This window comes from Salvia splendens, chromosome 4 (assembly GCF_004379255.2).
Source record: "Salvia splendens isolate huo1 chromosome 4, SspV2, whole genome shotgun sequence".
NCBI classification, from domain to species: Eukaryota; Viridiplantae; Streptophyta; class Magnoliopsida; order Lamiales; family Lamiaceae; genus Salvia; species Salvia splendens.
The window spans coordinates 21,978,669-21,999,417 of record NC_056035.1 but is presented as its reverse complement, the minus strand read 5'-3'; the positions used below and the strand labels follow the sequence as shown (position 1 = coordinate 21,999,417).

The 20,749-nt window shown below is 34.1% G+C and overlaps 1 protein-coding gene across 1 annotated transcript; it reads right to left on the bottom strand.

Annotated features, from left to right (window-relative positions):
• Positions 1–16,475: 16,475 nt before the first annotated feature.
• On the bottom strand, positions 16,476–18,384 carry LOC121800832. The gene is made up of 9 exons (XM_042200331.1): positions 18,282–18,384; positions 18,115–18,199; positions 17,910–18,034; positions 17,748–17,832; positions 17,526–17,577; positions 17,350–17,408; positions 17,030–17,150; positions 16,696–16,935; positions 16,476–16,601 (listed from the first exon to the last, which is right to left on the bottom strand). The coding sequence occupies exons 1-9, from the start codon at positions 18,382–18,384 to the stop codon at positions 16,476–16,478; spliced, it is 996 nt and encodes a 331-aa protein (XP_042056265.1).
• Between the last annotated feature and the right edge of the window lie 2,365 nt (positions 18,385–20,749).

The following is a 20,749-nucleotide window of genomic DNA, read 5'->3' as shown; positions in this document are numbered from 1 at the left end:
TATTAATAGCTACCAAACTATTTTAAATGTATAAAGAAAAAAAATTCCTTTTAATTGTAAAACCAACTATCTCATATCGAACTCACAAGTAAGATTGAAGTTGAAAACTTACTTATAAAAGGCTCCCCCAAGCAATGCATAAATTTGCGCATCTTACTTTTTAAGTATTGGATCATTGTGGGAATATAGTTTTATTTAAATTTTAAAATGAAAATCAAATTTTTATAATTAAAATTCTCCCTCTATATAATTATTTTAATTGGCACTAGAAGCCCACTCACAAAATGGCGAGTGGTCTTTACGACTAATTGTGATTGGCTGAGGAGGGGAGGGCTTGTGACGAGTTGGACAGGCCGCATACAATATGTTTGAAATACTGAATTTTGTTCTGTAGAACCTGATTCTCGAGCATGGGTGGGTATACTGTACCAAAACTGTAATTTCTAATATTGAACAGAAAATTCGATATGATTAAAAGTCATACATTTATTTTAGAATAAATACTAAAATTGGTCCTGAACATATGCCAAAATTAGGAGGCAAAAATCATAGTTAACAGTCTAATTTGGTCAAAATCAGGATTAAACCCGTTGTCTGTTAAAAACTAATGAAACAGTTAGTCCATGACCAATTGTGATCCGATTTGAAATGTTTAGGATGCAAAAATTCAAAAGATAAAGTTTATGGTCAAAATCGTAAAATGGGCATATGTTCGGAACCAATTTTGGCCTTTAAAAGTTTTGGTATACATAAATTCGATATTGGGAATATTAGGTGTGATAAATTTCAATACTGTTATCGTACCGCCTTCTCAGTATATCGTACCGAAATATTACGACATACCATATTTTGGTACAGTATATGGCAATACCGTCATACTATTACTATTATAATGAGTCAATCATCCCTTTAAAAGGTCTAATAAGGTGTGAAAAATATTCGCACTTATACAGATGAGGTAATATCATCACCATGTACTTAGTAATCTAATAGGATGGATTTAAGGTGTAGTTGGCAGATTAATTAGTTAAGTGATAATTAGGTTGACGTCAACTGATACACTACTATATAATGTCAATTGATACTAGCAACGATGTCAATAAGCCTATTAACGTAGTCAATAATTTGAGACCCCGAGTGTCAAAATAAGCTTCACGAGCATATTCTTTGTAAAACAAGCCTATGTCAATGATTTGTGACCTATTAATGTTTGTGATGTGGAGTGAGGTGTTGGGTTGTGAGAATTGTGGTATGGCACGGAAAAATAAGAGAATGATGATGTGGCACCAGTATCCTGTGTTGTTGATGACGTTCTAAAGACAAATGCCTTAAATAACATTGGATAACTCAAAATGAAATACGACTTAACTAACTTAGAATAGAATGAGTGATATTTAGATTTTTGTGTGTTAATATTAACAACCTTTCTATGAGTTAGGAGATTCCACTGGTTGATACTAGGGGTGTGCATTCGGGTTTCGGTTCGATTTTTTGTCAAAACCGAACCAAAACCGAAAAATCGAATTTAGTTCAAAATCCAAATTGAACCGAACCCGAAAAACCGAAACCGAAAAACCGAAAACCGTACTTAAAAAACCAAAAAACCCGAACAAAACCGAAAAATCTGAAAAACCCGAAAAAATAAATATAATATTAATATATATATGTGTGTTTAATTTATTTTATTTTATATATACTAATAGAATATTTATATATAATATAAAATTAATAATACATATAATATATATAATATAGTAGAATTTATTAAAAGAATATACTATATATTATATATAATATATTAAATTAATAGAATATATATATAATTCGGTTATTCGGTTTTTCAGTTTTTTTCTTCGCCCGAACCGAACCGAACCGAAAAACTAAAATTTTTGTATTTTCAAAACCGAACCGAACCGAAAAACCGAAATAACCGAACCGAATTTCAAAATTTCGGTTTGGTTCGGTTCGGATATTCGGTTTCCGGTTTTTTGCTCACCCCTAGTTGATATCTTCTCACCGAGTTTGGCTAGTACAATTTAAAAATGTGTCTCAAATTTCAGCCTATTAAAATCAATATAAAATCAATATCCAATAGCATATTTATAATTTCTTTTGAGTTAAAAGTCAAATAGCGATTTAATTTCTTTTATTTTTAATTTGTTCTTTCCGTAACTCCTATTTGAAAATTTTGTCATTAAAATACTATAATATATTTTTAATTCATAAATATTGACCATGGTTAAGGATATCCGTGTTCATTCTACATGAAGCGAAAGCTATGTTGAAATTCAACATAATTTTCAAAGCTATTTCCTATGTGAGTTCGCCTTACATAAAATATATCTGCGAATTAAAAATTAGGGCCCACGAGTGGGTGTCGTCACTGATGACGCAATAATTCATTTTTTTTAAAAAAAATCGACTTTTAATAATAATAAAAAAATTCAAACGGTAATATTACCGTTAAATTTTTATTTTCGTTTTTTTAATTTTTTTTTATATATTTTACTCTATAAATAATCCTATTTCATACTCATTTCAAACACAAACACACATCTATTCCTCTCAAATCCTCTCTATCACTCCAATTTCCATCTTCAATCAACTCAAACAAATGGATCCTTTTGAGCAAATGCGTCAATTAATGGAACAATCACTCGAAGAAGATCGACGACGAGAGGCGGAGGAAGCCGCGCCACCCCCACGACGCTCCCGGAAGTACATCAATCGGAACCGGGAGGAAGCCGCCGCACGGTTAGTACGCGACTACTTCTGCGATAACCCGATTTGGGGAGATACCTACTTCCGTCGCCGTTTTCGCATGCGGAAACTGCTATTTCTCCACATAGCGAATACTTTGGCGGCCAGGGAAGAGTTCTTCCGAGAAGGGTTCGACGCGGTCGACCGTCCCAGCCACACGACGCTGCAGAAATGTACTGCAGCCATCCGGCAGCTTGCGACTGGACAAGCGGCCGACATATTCGACGAATACCTGCACATCGGAGACACCACTGGGCGCATGTGCTTGCTCAACTTCTGCAGAGGCATCCGGGCAGCCTTCAGTGACGAATTTCTCCGGAGGCCAACCACGGAGGATTGTCAGTTCCTCCTCAACCTGCACGAACAAGTGCACGGATTCCCCGGGATGCTTGGCAGTGTCGATTGCATACACTGCCAATGGAAGAATTGCCCGGTGGCTTGGAGAGGGTCCTACACGAGCGGCCACAAAGGCACCCACCCAACTGTTGTACTCGAGGCCATTGCCGACTACCGGCTTTGGATCTGGCACGCGTACTTCGGGGTTCCTGGCTCGAACAACGACGTAAACGTGCTCCAACAGTCCGACCTCTTTACCGAAGTGTTGGATAGTAAAGCGCCGGCCATCAACTTCGTCGCCAACAACCGGTGGTATAAAATGGGGTACTATCTCACCGATGGCATCTACCCGAAGTGGCCGACCTTTGTGAAGACGTGCGGCAGGCCTGCGAACCCAAAGCAGGCTCTTTTTGCGCAGAAGCAGGAGGCTGCGCGCAAGGTTGTGGAGAGGGCGTTCGGGGTTCTCCAAGCGCACTTCAACATCATCAAAGCCCCGGCTCGTTCGTGGTTCATGGAGAGCATGGTCGACATCATGTATACGTGCATAATCTTGCACAACATGATTGTCCGAGACGAAGGACCCAATGCGGGAAATTGGTTCGACCCCGAATCCCCCGGAAGCTCAACCGCAAGTAGTCCGCCGCGAAGTGGAGCGCATCCGTCTATACAAGAACGGTTGGCTATTCGGGCAAGGACACGCGACTCTAGCGCCCACACCCAACTCCAAGAGGATCTAATTGAGCACATTTGGGAAAACTTTGGCGGAGCAGATTAAATTATGTCATTTTTATTTTTTTAGAATTTTAATTATGTCTTCGTTTTTTTTAATTTTAAGTTGTAATGTTGTTTTAATTTTAATAAAGTGTGTTTGTTTAAATTGAATTGGGTTGAAAAAAAAATTATAAATGAAATTGAATGAATAGTAATTAAGGGACGGTATAGAGACGGTTAAGGGACGGAGCGTTGCAGGTTCCGTCCCTTAGTTAAGGGATGGATGAAAAAAGGACAGTGGGGCCCTCAAATAGTGCTCAAATAGTAGTTAAGGGACGGTTTAAGAGACGGTATAGAGACAGCGCAGTGGATGGTAAGTCTTAATTTCATGAAAAGGGGTTTTCGCCATTGCAATATTTTCGCTCCTTTTCATTTTGTGGGCTTATAGTATTTTCACTTTATGTTTACTTTTTGGGGTATAAAATTTTAAACTTATTTCTAGTTGTCCGTATAATTGTCTTAGTTTGCTATTTTTTATCATCCGTAAGTATTTGTCACATTTGTTTTTTTTTACTATTTTTGAGAATGAATCTTATATTCCACTAATTTTATTTCACTCACACTTTATTACAATATAATAATTCATCTTTTACTATTTTTACATTCACTTTCAATTAATGTTTTAAAACTTGTACCAAATTAAAATGGATTACCATTGCTTTAGTCTATTAGACACACGTCTTAACAAAATACTGTCTTCACCTACAATTAAAAAAGTTCCAGGGATATTGGTTTTAGAGAATAATACAGGGGAATAATATTTTCAAAATTAAAATTTATGTAATTCATCGTACTATTGATATCTGTTAAGTTTACTGGCATATACTTTGAATTTCTTATATTTTACTTTAACTTACACAATTTATTAATTTATGAGTTAGGGGAACTGAAGTCTGAAGAGGCGGTGATGGAATTAGGAAACTCTTGATTTTTCTCATTAAAATAAAAGAATTTGCAAGTTTTAAATAGCCTCTATTATATTAATTATACAAAATCGAAACTAGATAAGATACCGGTTTTATTTTATTTTTAATAAAAAACATTCAGTGTGCACGGGGTTTAGGCAGATCAAAATATATCGTTCCAAAACATGACTCAAGCCCAAAAATGACTTGGATCCAAAGACAGATCAAGAACAAATGAACTGGAAGCCCTCGGGTAAATCAATGCTATTAAAACTAAACCAAGACTAATATGAACAAGTGGAATAACTAAAAACAAAGTATATCAAATACTAACATAATAACAAGATCATCCACATATGTGCGTCGGAAGCGAAAGTTAGGATATCCTAGCTGATTCATCCTAACAAGTGTCTTTAGACACCGAGGCGTAGAGAATGAATCATAGAAGAACAAGGCAGTGGTCTGGATTGAATTGTGTTATTGGATTGGATTGTAAAATTTATATTTAGAATGTTATATATAGTTAGTATTGATTTAGAACTTTATATTTAAAAAATGATCTAAAATGGTTAAATTTATCTATTTTTTTTATGGACAGAATATTAAATAGAGAGGTAAAAGGGTTTGAATCATGGCGTACCAAATCAAAGACGAGCTTTATGAAACGTGTAAAGTGTTAAGCAATCCACCCTCGTTGGGGGTGGTAAAGAACCAGGACTTTCTAGTCAAAAACTCAAAATCCAAAAGACCAGGGGCAGAATCGTAATTCAATTAGAGCTGCTTTTAAGCAGAATATAACAGTACAGAAACAGAACACTGTTAATTGCTTGGAGGCCAACGAATTTCTGAAAATCGTTTTCTGGAAGCTACACGTGGTCTACGTTTCTAATTTCTCTCTTCCTAAAATATCCCTCGCATCCTGCCATCATCAACCCCTATATATAGGCCTCCACCACATTTGCCCATCGAAGTTCTTCTCTTCTGTTATTTATTTACATTTACATTTTCATTGTGGTCGACGATATGGTGGAAGGCGGCGGCGGCGGCGTTTCCGGTGGTGTTCTTCGACGGCGAGCGGGAGATGAGCATCGGAAAAGTGAGAGTCAATCCGACGCTGGAGTACAAGCCGTTTCAACACATGCTAAGCCAGAAGATCGGGATTTCTCCAAACCAAATCTCCATCTACCTTGCCGACCTGAGGAAGAGCCCCAAGCCTCCGTTCTCAGGAGACCGGCGCAGGATTCCTATCACCGGAAAAGTCAACTTCGCTTCAATCTGCCGCCAGAAGGATTGCTGCTTCCTCGTCGTGCTGAAGCGGTCTCGAAAAATGAGGAATCGGAGGGATAAGGGTGTCCACTATAAGGTGGACACGCCCAATAGCCCCGCCCCAGTTTTTTGTCCATAGCCCCGGATTTTTGTCCATAGCCCCAAAATTCTATTTCCGCCACTATAGTGGATACCTCCAATAGCCCCCAAATTTTATAATCAATTTTCATTTTAAAAATAAAAAATTTTGCATGCGTCGACCGCCGCGCCGGAAGCTGCGGTCACTATGACCGCCGCGCCTATAGGCGCGCCTCACCCCCACCAGCCGCGTCCTCGCCCCGCACGCGGCGAAGCCGTTTCCGCCCCCCTCCCCCGTCCTCAGGCGCGGCGGCCACCCCAGCCACTATGACCGCCGCGCCTCCCGCCTCGCCCCACACCCCTCTTCGGCGACCGCCGAGCCGCTCCCATAGTGGACACTCTAAGGCGATTTCCGCACTCGATTTACTGCCAGGTAGTTATTTCCCCACGCCAGCGATGCAATTTGCGCCGGTATTGCTCAGGAGGAATCTGGATATCGCCGGATTTAATGATGCAGAATTTGGGATTTAGAGTGAGAATTATGAGATGGCAATGGCGAGGGGGAACTTGAGCGCTTCTTATTTTCTGAATCTCGGCCCTAATTATGATGATTTGTACGTGTAGTGAAGCAAACCATATCCCACATCACAGAATGGAAAAGAGTTGCAAGCATATAAATGGGCTACCTCAACTCCATTAGTATAAGGCCTTTTGGGCAGTACCCCAAGAGCAAAACCGTGAGGGCTTTGCCCAAAGCGGACAATATCATACTAATGTGGAGTTCCGGTGTGCACCACCGGGAACCCAACAGTGGTATCAGAGCCCTAGTTCAGGGGCTGAGAACTAGGCCTGTGTGGCTCGGGGTTCGGTGGGTTGCGCTTGCAAGTTCTCTGATGTGACAGTATGCTTTTCATCCGAAAACTGAGACTAGAAAAGTGTATTGTGAGGAGTGTGTGAATGCGGGGAAGAATAGGGATAAACCGCCATTCCATCCCTGCGCAAACGACGCCGTAGTGACCTGGTTCACCTCGCCGATGGGGCCGATATGTCGGACAAATAGTCTGACTCCATGAGGGAATTTGGGGTTATCTATTATTGTTACGCTTCTAGGATAGGATTAGAGAAGGTTATGATGGAATTGGGTGATCCGGTTCAGAATTTTTGTAGATTAGTTTGCATAAGATGGGGTGGCTAAGTCGTTGAACCACTAATCGTGGCCTTCAAGAGTTGTTTGTAGGAATCAAATGGATATTGTTTTGGTTTGTAGAATCTGGAAAAAACATGGGACTGATGGCGCTAAAAACAATTGTTGTTCAAGTATTTTTTTTATTTAAACTAGTTTTACCACCCGTGCTATGCACATGCCAAATTATCTTCAGGATAAAATTAAAATAGGTTTTTTTAAAATAAAATATTGGTAAATTTTTTGAAATTCATCAATAAAAACTATTGAAGTATTGTATAAATATGATTATTAACATTTTAAAATCATACTTTTACTACTACATCTATTAATCTATCGATCCACTATAACGGAAAGATATGAGGGAAAGAAATTGAAATTGAAATAGAAATAGAAATAGAATAGGATATACAAACAACAGATTGATAATTACTAAACACTAAAGTAAATTAAATACTTCATTATAAATTCGAACAACACATAGAATTCAAACATCTTCTTAACAAAAACGTTACAAACATCTCTCTAACACAAGTAATTCATACATTTTGGAAGACTTCTTTGTATACAACATTAAGAGTAGAATCACTTCTACTGTCAATCCCATCCCCACAAACTAAAATCTTCAATCCTTCACGACTTGTGACTCTAGATATAGCAACATAAAGTTGTCCATGACTGAAGACTGATTTTTTCAAAAATAATCCAACATGGGACAATGATTGACCTTGACTTTTGTTAATGGTCATTGCATATGACACAACCAGAGGAAATTGGCGTCGTTGGAATTTGAAAGGTAGCATTGGATCAGACAGTATCAATGACATGTCCGGAATCAGAACCTTATCACCAATATTATGACCCTCCAAGACACGCTCCTCCAAAATACAATCACCTAAACGGGTAATGATCAATCTAGTGCCATTACACAAACCATTAGAATGATCTATGTTTCTTACCAACATCATAGGATTTCCAACTTTCGACATCAATTCATGATTAGGGGTACTCGAACATTTCAAATTATTCAAAAATTCAACAGAATGAATCTCAGCCGAACCATTCGAACTGGAATATGAATTTGAAATGCTATCAGAGCTCAAATATACCTACCCTAGAGACTGATCTACCAAAATCATGAATTGGTTAACCTCATCAACAACAACAAGCGTGGGAGCAAGTATAACACGATCATGCAAACAATTGCTCAACTCTTCTGGATCCATATAGGAAGGGTATATGCTTTCAACAATGGTTTTAAGAGGATCTCCAGAATTTGACAAAACAATGTCAGAAGGAAGATCTATAGCGACTTCACCATCATTCGGACCACCACCAACTCCATCACCTATAGAAGCAACCCAAGATGAAAATTCCTTCAACTTAGAAGCTTCAACAGAAGATTCGACACTCAACAGTCTCATGTTCCTAGTCAACCTCAAAACCGTACAACTACTCCATAGATATGATGAGTTAATGGTGGCATTCACAACATTCTGCCGACTTCCTTTAAGCACAACAGGCAAAATTTGTCTAAAATCACCACCAAAAACTATATTTTTTCCACCAAATGGTTTGTGCATACTGGACTCACTACACACACGAAAAATATCTCTACAAGTCCTATCAACGGCATCTATGCAAAACTTATGAATCATCGATGCTTCATCCCATATGATAAGTTTCGACCATATGATAAGCTCAACAAGATGAAATCCTTGTTTTATATTGCACATAGAATCTTCATTAACTTTGATAGGAATCTTAAAGCGTGAGTGAGCTGTTCTACCCCCATGTAACAATAAAGAAGCTATGTCACTGGATGCCACATTTAACACAATACTTCCTGTTGAACGAATCCCTGCTGACAAAGACCTCCAAATGAATGTTTTTCCAGTACCTCCATAACCATAAAAAAAACATTTTTCCTTCAGTCGAATTCACAGACGACATTATGGTATCATGAACATTAAGTTGCTCATCCGTGAACTTTGATAGAAATTCCAAGTGTTCTCTCCCTAAAGCTTCACGATCATAAGACAACTCATCGCTGATCAAAGTATTCTGAAATGATTCAAAATACTGTGGTTCTGGATACGGCATACCATGGTAGTCATGCAAACTTTTACCAATGTTCAGTAGCAATTTCTCAATGTGGCCAACACAATATTCTGAACTTCATCATCACTCAACACCAAATCTGGAGTACAAAAAATATGTATGTAATATTTTGTATATAAAACAAAAATATTTAAAAAATACAACAAAAATATTTCAGTTCAGAAATACCTGGTAGATTCCTTAACTTTCTTTGATTATAAACAACATCATCAGATAAATGTTTCCAACACTTTTTTCCATAAAACATCCGGTCGAGATACAGATTCTGATGACAACAGACTTACAAATAGCAATCTCAGTGAATGCGCAGACGACAAAAAAGAAGTCTCAACAATTGCATCAATATATTCCTTATCGTCATCCAACAATCCTAAAGCAAAGCATGCATCTCTAAATGTATCATGCTGAACACCATTAACACATCTAAGATCCTCATAACATGTAGCTCCCTTAACGACATTCAACAAACATCTTAAGTAATACATATCACCAGATCCAGGAGCAACATAAAACAACCTCCCAATCGAATAACGTTGTTTTCTAGGTTGCCAATGATCCTTCCACACAAACTGGGTTGGCAATTCACCATATGTCAAATTTCTCCATTCAGAATATACCTTATTTGCCTCCATCCAACCTAAGAACTTACTCTCATGAATAGTCCTACGATTTAAGACGTTATCCAAAGAATCGACTTCATAAAAAATGGCATGCTGTTCATTAGGGAGATGAAAACTCAATCGTTCAACCGAAGGATCCTTGTATTGAATCTCAAATCCAAAAATTCTCCAAGCAGCTTCACATGCAGATACATATCTACGTTCATAATACAAACTAACTTCATCCAGATTCCTCTCAGCACCATCAACCCCAGATTGGAAAAAAGATGGCGTCACCCTATCATAACCCTTATGTACCTATTTGAACAAATACTTGATTGAACGCGACTGATTGCACCACTCAACATTAATATGACCACCATATTTCACACGGACCATGCATCATAAGTTCTTTAACGGACTCATAATAATAAGGATCAATCAATGGATCAGGAATTTCAGCAGATATAATTTCATCAATGCATCGTGGATGAGGTTGCTTATCCTCATTGCTTAAAAAAAGTAAAATATGGGCATGAGGCAATCCACGTTTCTGAAACTCAATGGTGTAAATAACTGCATCACAAAAAATATAAAGAATATAGTTAAATTATACAATAATATTCATAAATTCATCTTTATAGTGAAATTAACAAATATAAAAATGAACCTGGTTAAACGGCTCCAAATATTTTCCTAGTCTTAACATCCCTTATGAAACCATCCAAATATCAGGGCGATCATCTGATTTTAGACTCCTCGACCCAACAAACCTTTGAATCTCAGGCCACTTAGGATTGCAGGTAAATGTTATAAAAAGATTTAGATATCCAATCCATCTACATATAGCCATCACATCTTGATAATTCTGAATCATATACCGGGCACCACCAACAAAAATGGAAGGCAATATAACACGTTTTCCATGTCTGGAACTACTGGTTTCACCACGTAGAACGGCCTCCTTTAATCCGCTATAGATTTCAGCACGCAATTTCTTCTGTTGCGTTCGAACAAACGTTAATCACCCAGATTCAATCATAGTGTACGCATCCACAATAAATTGTTGATACAATCGCCTCGCATACATAATAATAGAACACTCAACAACTATATCATGCATGCGGTACGAAAAAAAACTCTTTAGGGCTAACTCTCTTTCTATTGCTCGATACGGAGGTGGAAGAATCAGAAAAACCTATAAATTCTGTATATCCATCCTCTCCATATGGGAACAACAACGGATATTGTAATGCACGATAAGAAGGATGAAGTTCACTAATCCTTTGAAGCTTTCCTGATTATTTTTCAACAATAATGTCTCTATCACCCAATGCGTGGTCAAAATCGCCAACCACAAGCATGGCTACCTCAGAAACAGAAGGTAGGTTATAAATCCTTCCATCCCTACCTCTTTTACCAAGCAATCTCAATTTCACATTTGGTGGATTATCTTGATTGATCATTTCTTTAGCCAAACGAAAAGACTTCACCAACATATTATACTCATCCAACATAAATTGTAGGTCACATACAATATCAGAATGAAGATTATTAGCATCATCTCTATCCCTGAAAAAAATAATAACTACATTAAAATACAATATAAAAAAATGAACTAAAATTTAACATAGAATTCATTTAAATAAAAAGACATACCTCACTGAGACAATTCTATTATTGATCTCATTATTTGTATCATATATATACAATTGAGCAAACTTGGGAAGTTCACCACGCAACGGGAGCATACTACCAATTAAGTAGTAATTTTGACCGTGTAATCGAAAAACAGGAGGAGAATGACGGGTGTTCAAACTATTATCAATTTTACCTCCTAAAGAAGTAAAACAAAACATAGAATTATATGAACGAATGTTTTTCAAGAAGTGGTTACTTTTGGCATCGTTAGAGAACATCAAACGCAATAAAACATCAGGTGGTCTGATCATTAGAGGAATCTCAATATTCCCATTTATACAACAAAGGGAATATCTCGGACTCTTCGGTTTATTCATTTTTCCAAGACGTTCCTTGTACCAAAAACGCACCACAATGCGAACATGAGAACAATGCGTCACCAATATCCCAATAATCTACAGTTAAATATTAAAAATCGGTTTATTAGTATTTTTATTAACACATTTACAAATGAATATAAAAAATAAAATCTAAAAAGTGTTATGATCAAATAATTGGTTAAATATAATAATTTTAATTACTGGTTAATATAATAATATTAAAAAATAACAATAAAAATAGTTATCAATGCAGTATACCACCCACTTCGTTAATCTTACACAAACATAAAGTTAATAAAATTCCATCTCAATAGTGATAAAAGATTACCTCCACATTAATTCAACGTAGACGAAACAATAGTGCTCCCTTCCGTAAGAGATATATTCCGTTCAACTGGTACAACATCACTTATAATAATAGGACTTTCAACGGATCCACCAACACATGCTTCAAAAAACAAATATTTAGTACAAATGAATAAACAAAAAAGTATTCAAAAACTATTCTACTAAGTATCATTAGAAACAAAATTTTTCTTATTAACCCACAAGCATGCCCCTGACAAAAAATATTTTCAGAGATGATTGCTCAAAATAATGGCCTGGTTTGTTTTTATTAACATTTTTTATTTTAAGCATTATCAAAATATTTTTTGAAAATATATTACAAAACACTCCTTATTTAATAATTGCTCAAAAAAATAATTGATCAATCAATATATGTATATACAGGCTTAATTAGAATAATGGCTTTCCAGTTGCTTTGTGAGATCCAAGGTGACAAAAACTTTGAAAAATGAAGACTTTTCTATTGACATTGTTCTTTCTCAGTATGAGCTATACTACCTGATGCTAGTATTAACATCAACAGTTACCATTTATATTTGTATACGAAATAAATGAAACCGTGCTCTATAGCCCATCCCAAAACCAACCAGGCCTGACACCAGATGGGCCCACTTCTATCATTGACATATATATAAACGATATTATTCTTAATAACTATAAAATATTATAAATAGTACAAAAAATGCTCTAAGCAATACCAAGTTATTCTTAAAAGGTCTTAAAAAGTACTCCTTATTTAGTAAATACATAATTTACTCATTCTAAACTACAAATACTAAATACATAAATTCCAAAAAACAAATATTTTGTACAATTGAATTAAACAAAAAATAATTTAACAAATACTTCTATTAAGTATATAGAAACACCAAATTATTATAATTAACTATAAAAATTTTATAAAATAGTTCAAAGTAGACTCTAAGCAATACCAACATATTCTAAAAAGTACAAAATTAGACTTCTATTATGTAGACATACAAACCAAATTATTCCTATTAAATATAAAAAAAATTATATAAAAGTTCAAACAAAAACTCTAACTAATACCAAGATATTCTTATAAGGTTTAAGAAAATACTCCTTAAATAGAAAAAAATTGAATAAAAAAAGAAATGTCATATTATTCTTCGAATATACTCCGTAATAAAAAAAACTTGAATAATAAAAAATATGTCATATACTTTAACAAAAATGATGAAAACTAATCTATATTCTTTTACATCATATTATGAATAAAATAACTTCACAAAGACATAATCTATTCATATTAAAATACATATACTAAATACGCACATTGCAAAATAAATAATAATTTTAAAATATTATAGTTTAAATAAAAACAATATTAATTAAAATTACACAATAATTATAAATGTCAATACACTAATAAATACCCCAATAAAAATTAAAACACATACCCAAACAAAGAATAAAAGTGGCCTAATCGGATTTATTAAATTGGACCATCATACATGTATAAAAAATCTTCTTTAAAACATAAAATTTTTTTTATTTCAAACTAAAATACTAAATACATACATTCCAAATTATACAATACATCTAAAATATTAAGGCTTAATGCAAATATAATAATTATAATTACATAATAATTATAAAGGCCAATACACTAAGGGCCAATAAAAATTAACATGCCCAAACATAGAAAATGAATGGCCCAAACGGATTTATTAGATTGGCCCATTCCACATTAAAAAGGCCCAAAGAGCCAGCCCAAATATATGGCATTAGATTAGTAGCAAATTAATTCAATTAATTACACTTGTACTAATCAAATTACTACACTTAGGAAATAAACCATAGATTATACAGGCATATAAAAGCCTTTTTCTTTACTTTCCACTGTCGGCACCGTTTGGTAGACAAAACCCTAGCATCGAAACCTACACTCCATCCTGCCGGAAAACCCGTGCCGACCACCAAATCACCCCCATCGCCAGGCCAATACACACACTATCTACACTTACCGATGAAGATCCTAACATATGGAGCTAATCTACCCCAGTTTTCGTTCTAAAACCCTAGAAATGGGTCCAATCATTCTCGACGTGATTCCTTCCATTCGATAATGATTTGGCCGGATACACACAAAATCTATACAACCTCATCGACGACAGAATGATTGAAACCCGTAACCTCAACGAATCAGAGTAGATGGTACACAAATTGAAGGATTTAGCTTTTGATTACAGGCATATTACAGATATTTCAAATTTTTTGAAAAAAGGTACTCCAATTGTTCCATAGTAATGGAGACGTTTCTTTTTGGCACGGAGATTAAGAAAATTGTGTTAGGTGAGTTAAGTAAAGGGAGAATAAAGTGGAAAATGAAAAAGGTAGAGAGATGAAGAGGGAATAAAGTAAGAGAGAGTAAAGTAAGTGTGGAGAAATATGTTGACTTTACTAAAAAGGGAAATGACTATATTACTATGGAACGTACCAAAATGGAAAAATGACTCTAGGAAGCTATCAGTATGAATAAAGTAATTACTGTTTTAGCAAAATATCACAGATTCCAAAATGACCTTTCACATACCTAATCCTAGGGTTTGGGAACTAGAATGGGTTTAAATTGGGCTAGTATACTTCTAAACATTAGCAAAAGGACAGAAAAATTTACATATTTCTATATAACAGTAACTGCTTCTGTGAATTTAGAAAGAGTTTTAAAATGAAGTATAATTCTAGGAAGAAATAGGTTTTAAGCATATGTACAAAGGTTCAAAATGTAATTACTTTATTCATACTGATAGTTATTTACTTTGAATAGGTACCTAAATGATGGAAGACACCATATCAGGTAGAATTTGAAGAAGATGACTATGGAGGAAAGAGGCATGCTTGATTTAAGGTATTACTATGAAATAATGATCATCACAGTTAACTAATTATGCATGTTAGGAATCAAAACTAAGTAATTACTTAGTTTTGCTTCAAGATTTAATCCACTCTTTGACTATTAATGCATATACTAAGTTAAAACACAGAATGTCTAATAGATATCATATATGGATTACATATATTTAAAAGTTCTATAGACTCAATCTGCATGTATACTATGACTGTCATTCATGGATTAATAATTAGTGATACATGTAAGAAGAATAGCATCAAATAACTTCCTAATTTCAAGCCTTGCCTGATAGAATTGCTGTGATATTGTAATCCCTGCAAATTATGATTCAGTCACTGAACTGACCATCTTTGAAGACTTAGCATAAATTAAAATTAAAAATAAGGCTAAATTTATAGGTGTTAAACAAAAAAACCAAGCCTAATGCCTAATCTGTAGTAATTAAATACATTTCTAGTAATATCAAAACCATAACTCCCTATTTGTTATTTTATAGAAGATTTTACACCATTTTATACTTAAATGTAATCAGAAAAGGTAAAAGTTGAAAAAGTCTAATGCAGAAATTGTCTAGATCATATACTATACATGTATCTTTATTATTCTATGAATGTAGTTGTTAAGACTTAGGAAAAATTAAACATAAGGCTAAATTTATATGTGTTGAAAAAAAAAACCAAGTATATATTCCGAATCTGTAGAACTTAGACACAGAGCCTCAATTTATGTCAAAGCCATATCTCCCTTTCTGTTATCTATTCTAAGATTTAAATATCTTATGAATCTGTAGAACAAAGTATATATTCATAATATGTAGAACTAAGACACAGAGCCTCAATTAATGTCAAAGCCATAACTCTCTTTCTGTTATCCATTCTAAGATATAATTTTCTTCTTAAATAAATCTGATACATGGCAAAAACCCAACAAAAACATCAAATTATGAACACAAAAGAGTAAACCAAAAGAAGAATTCATTAAGAAAAGGCATAACACATGAATACAGATAACATTCATCTTAAAAGTGCTAAATAAAATCAAAAGACAAAGATGAAGATTCTGATAAGTTCAAAAAGATGAGGCAGAAATAAAAAACACATAGATTCATAAGTTTTTCCAACACTAATCACCAAGAGAGATGTCATGATTGTAGCTGACAGAAGCCTCATCATCTTCTTCAATCACATTTACTTTCTTCATCTTCTTCTTGATCTATCTAAAAGACACATCATCACAGCTATCAAACTCATCTTCCAAACACCTCTTCACACTTCCCTCAGCAATCCATTCAATCCCATCTGCCTTAGTAACCACAGATAAATTAGGAGTGACAAAGCCCTTACCAGATACACAAAAAAGAGGTTAAAACAGAATTACAAACAACTACAATCAAAATGGAACAATAGGTCAACTTAATATTTGAAAAAAATACCTCTACAATATCAGCACCAAAGAGTAAATCAACCAACTTCACATCAGAATTGAAAACTTGTGATCCAATATTCAGAGGAACAAGCTTCTCAACTATATCTGGGATGTTGCAAATTTTGTTAACCGTATACAGATATCTACGATAATATTCCTTGCTATTCCTTCTTTGAACCTTAAACAACATCTCTTGACCCAAAAGCAGCTCCTCAATTTTCCTAGGAATATATTCTATAACATTATTCTGTTATAAAGAAACAGCCACTCATGATAAAAAAATAAAACCCAATTATTCTGATGTATAATTATTACACATATTTGAGTTCATTCTTTATTACCTCCATATTGCTTCCAATCAAGTCAGTCACCCTTTTAGCAATTAGTTGAATAGCTTCTCCATTCCACAACAAAAGGGATGCATTACTTGTGTCATCAACAATGTTGACTACAAACCTGAACCTAAATAAGAGAAAGAGAAAGAGATTGTTAAATTAATTAACTTCTTGCATTAAATAATAAAAAACAACTAAGTCAGTGAAAAAACAGGAAGCTTAAATATACCTTTTAACAACAATTCTTGATGCAAAAATCACATCTAAACTTCTTGTCATCCAACACTCTAACTTTCTTAACACATGTTTTACATGCTAGATAATACCACTCTCCAAAATGAGACTCAATTGATTCAACTTTATCAAAGACCCAGTAAGAGCCATCCTGTTTACCAACATCAGAAATAAACTATTCCACAATTAAAAAGTGAACATATTGGGTGACAGAGTAGCTCATCAGTATTTATATATGTATAATTTTTAAACCTAAATCCTTCAATACCACCAAATAGACAACATCACTAATAGACTTGACATCAAGATCATCAAACTCCCTACAGTGCAATGAAGGTATCATCATTTTTAATCCTAAAAATTAGAATTAATATTTGTTAGAAGCAATATACATCCAAGTATAATCTCAAAGATAAAAAGCATAAACACTACAAAGGTGTATAATATTCAGACAATTAGACTTTAAAATAAACTTTGAAAAAGATACTACCTCTGCCTAAACTCTTTGACTTCATCCATATCAGCATTAATTAGGATAATGGATGCTTGAAAATAAGTAGACACGCCAATCTCACCTAAATATATGGCAAACAAAAATTATAAGTAAAGTTTCAAAATATCAAACAGAATATAAATAAGATGGAAACACAACCTCTTAAAACATTAGCCTTGCAAAACTGCACTATGATTATAGGAACAGTCCCTTCAGCCTTTTTCAATTGAAACAAATAAAAATCCACATTGGAATCCCAAATTGTACACAATATCTTATTATGGCTGTTGAGAAAGAAATAAAATTAGTTTAAAAAACAAACTCAAAAATAAAAGGTCATTTAGAATCTTGTAGTGAGACTTACTGCTCATCACTTATTTCCACTTCAATCAACCTATATCTACTTTGCTTCACAACTCTTCCAGGTGCAGTGATAACACCAATGATATCTGCCAAGTTATAGACTTCATTAATGAACCAAAAGATTGTAAACTAAATTGTATCAAACAAAAGATATAATAGATGTTATACCAAAAAATAATGTCTGCTCTTCATTCTCATTGCTTGCTATATCACCAAATGGTTTAAATGAAAAGAAATTTGTTGGAAAACCAGGATCTCTGACCTCATACATCTCTGTTTTGAAATTCATAATGATTCTATAAAGGTGATTACTAGCTTTGTTTCTGAGACTGTTGTCCCTAATAAAGAAACTTTTCATATAATAAATTCATCCTTCATAAAGTTTATGTTCCAGATTCTGTAGCACTTTTTTTGAAAATGTTGCTTGAATGTATGTACCCTAAATATGAAGGAAATAAGCAATCAGATATGTGTGATATGTTAAATAAAAGATCATATGTCTAACTCTTTAATTAATAGAAACATAGAGATATAGAAAGTAATTTAATTAAAGATAAGTAAAGATTTATATTCTGTTAGTCATTTATACCTTTGAATCATGAAGAACACATTCCGAATTGATATCTTTATTGTCATCACGAAGACCTCCAAAGACACGAACACAACGGACTTTTATGACAGAGTTTGTGATGGCAGTATGAAGATTTTGCACCAAGGTAACATAGGGAGTCATACTTCAACAGGACACTGTTAGAATACAACCATCTAGATTTTAGTAACATTTACATTTATCTAAATTAGTCATATAGCTAAATTATTAATAACTCTATTCTAATGCAGGTTCAAAAGATTCAAAAAGAAGCAGGAGATGTAAAGGAGAACATGATACTACAACAGAGGTCAGTTTCAATAAACTAAACTAAAAATACTACCAAGTATTAAGAGCTATTATGTAATAAATAAGATTTTTTGCAATAACAGGCACATTATAAATAACTTTTTTTGCAGATACTCATGATTCCACAACAGGAGCAGTTCAATAATAATGAACAATGATATCTAAGAAGTGTTGGAAAGAAGAAAGCTCCCAAACAGGTAATCTAATCAACTCTATAATACATCTGATTCTCTGGTGTATAAACATTGAGTATAAACATGTAAGGTACACTAAAACTCCACTTAATGAAGATAATTGCATATAGCATAGAAGATCCATCTAATGATGAAATAAGAGGAATCTATAGAAAAATCAGAGAGTATCCAGAGAGTATAAACTAAAATATTTCAACTATAAAATGGTTTTGCAACTGATCTAAACTGCAGATGCTTGCAGATAGTTAAACATGGATGGTACACTAAAACTCCACTTAATGAAGATACTTGCTTATAGCATAAAAGATCCATTTAATAATGAAATTAGAGGAATGTATAGAAGAATTACACTAATAGAAACTAACATGCTGATACATAAGAGAGTATAAACAAAATTATTTCAGCTATAAAAGAGATTTGCTACGGAGAAAGAATCAGAAAGAATCAGAAATAGTCAGAAATAATGGAAGAGTCATATACCAAAAGAAGAATGAAAGTTTATGATGGTCTGAAATATGTTGCAGGGTGAGCAAAGAAGAAATAGAAGATGGTATTTATAGAAGTAGGTTTGCAAAAACACTGCAGAATATAAACAAATCAGCTTTGGAAAACAAATGTAATGATTAGTAAGACCTTTCATATAACAAATAATAGAAAATAACAGATAAAACAAAGAATTAACTAAAAAAATATTATACAACGAATCACAAAACCTTGCTAATATTCTTATATCGGTTATTTATTGGGACTGCTACATAAATATTGTGAATTTTTATGCATTCTGTATTAAATACAGAGCCCATTAATTGGGCCTCCTGACAGCCATAATAAATGAGTAATACATTGTTTTTCTCTATTAATATCAACCCTATTTTGCAGGAGTATCGACAATAAATAGAAGAAAACCTAATGAGATAACAACCGCCTCTCATTTTCAAGATAGAGGAGAGAGAACTATCGCTGCAACCAATACAAAAGAAGACATCTAGAGGTTGCATGCCTATAAATCTCTTCAAATCTGCAAGATAACACCAGAATATGTCAAAAATAAGAGGAAGAAGAAAGGATTCCAAATACATCTTATATTGAAGGAGAATGAAGGAGAATGAAGGATGCAATCATTACAGCAAGAAGGCACAATTGCTGATGCACGCCTGAACCTTTTTGCTTCTGTACTCTAAAAAGTAGATAACAGAAGATGAAGAAAGCACTACTTCGAAAAGGTAACTTCATTTTATAGATTATACTTTACCATATAAATCATTTTTACATTAACATACTTAACAACAAATGATTTTATTTGCAGGATTAAAATACCAAAAACTTTTAAAGAACCAAGAGAAGTATTATCCAGAATAATATCAGCACTCTTTAATCAGAATAGGTAGTATACTTCTTTATTCTTACACTGTTTCAGATCTACACAATTCAAGTTCAAATTTAGATGGTTTTAAAAACCATTAATCACTACATTCTTTTGCTATTCAGATACTAATACACAAATGATTTCATTCGCAGGATAAATATTCCAAAACATTTGCAAG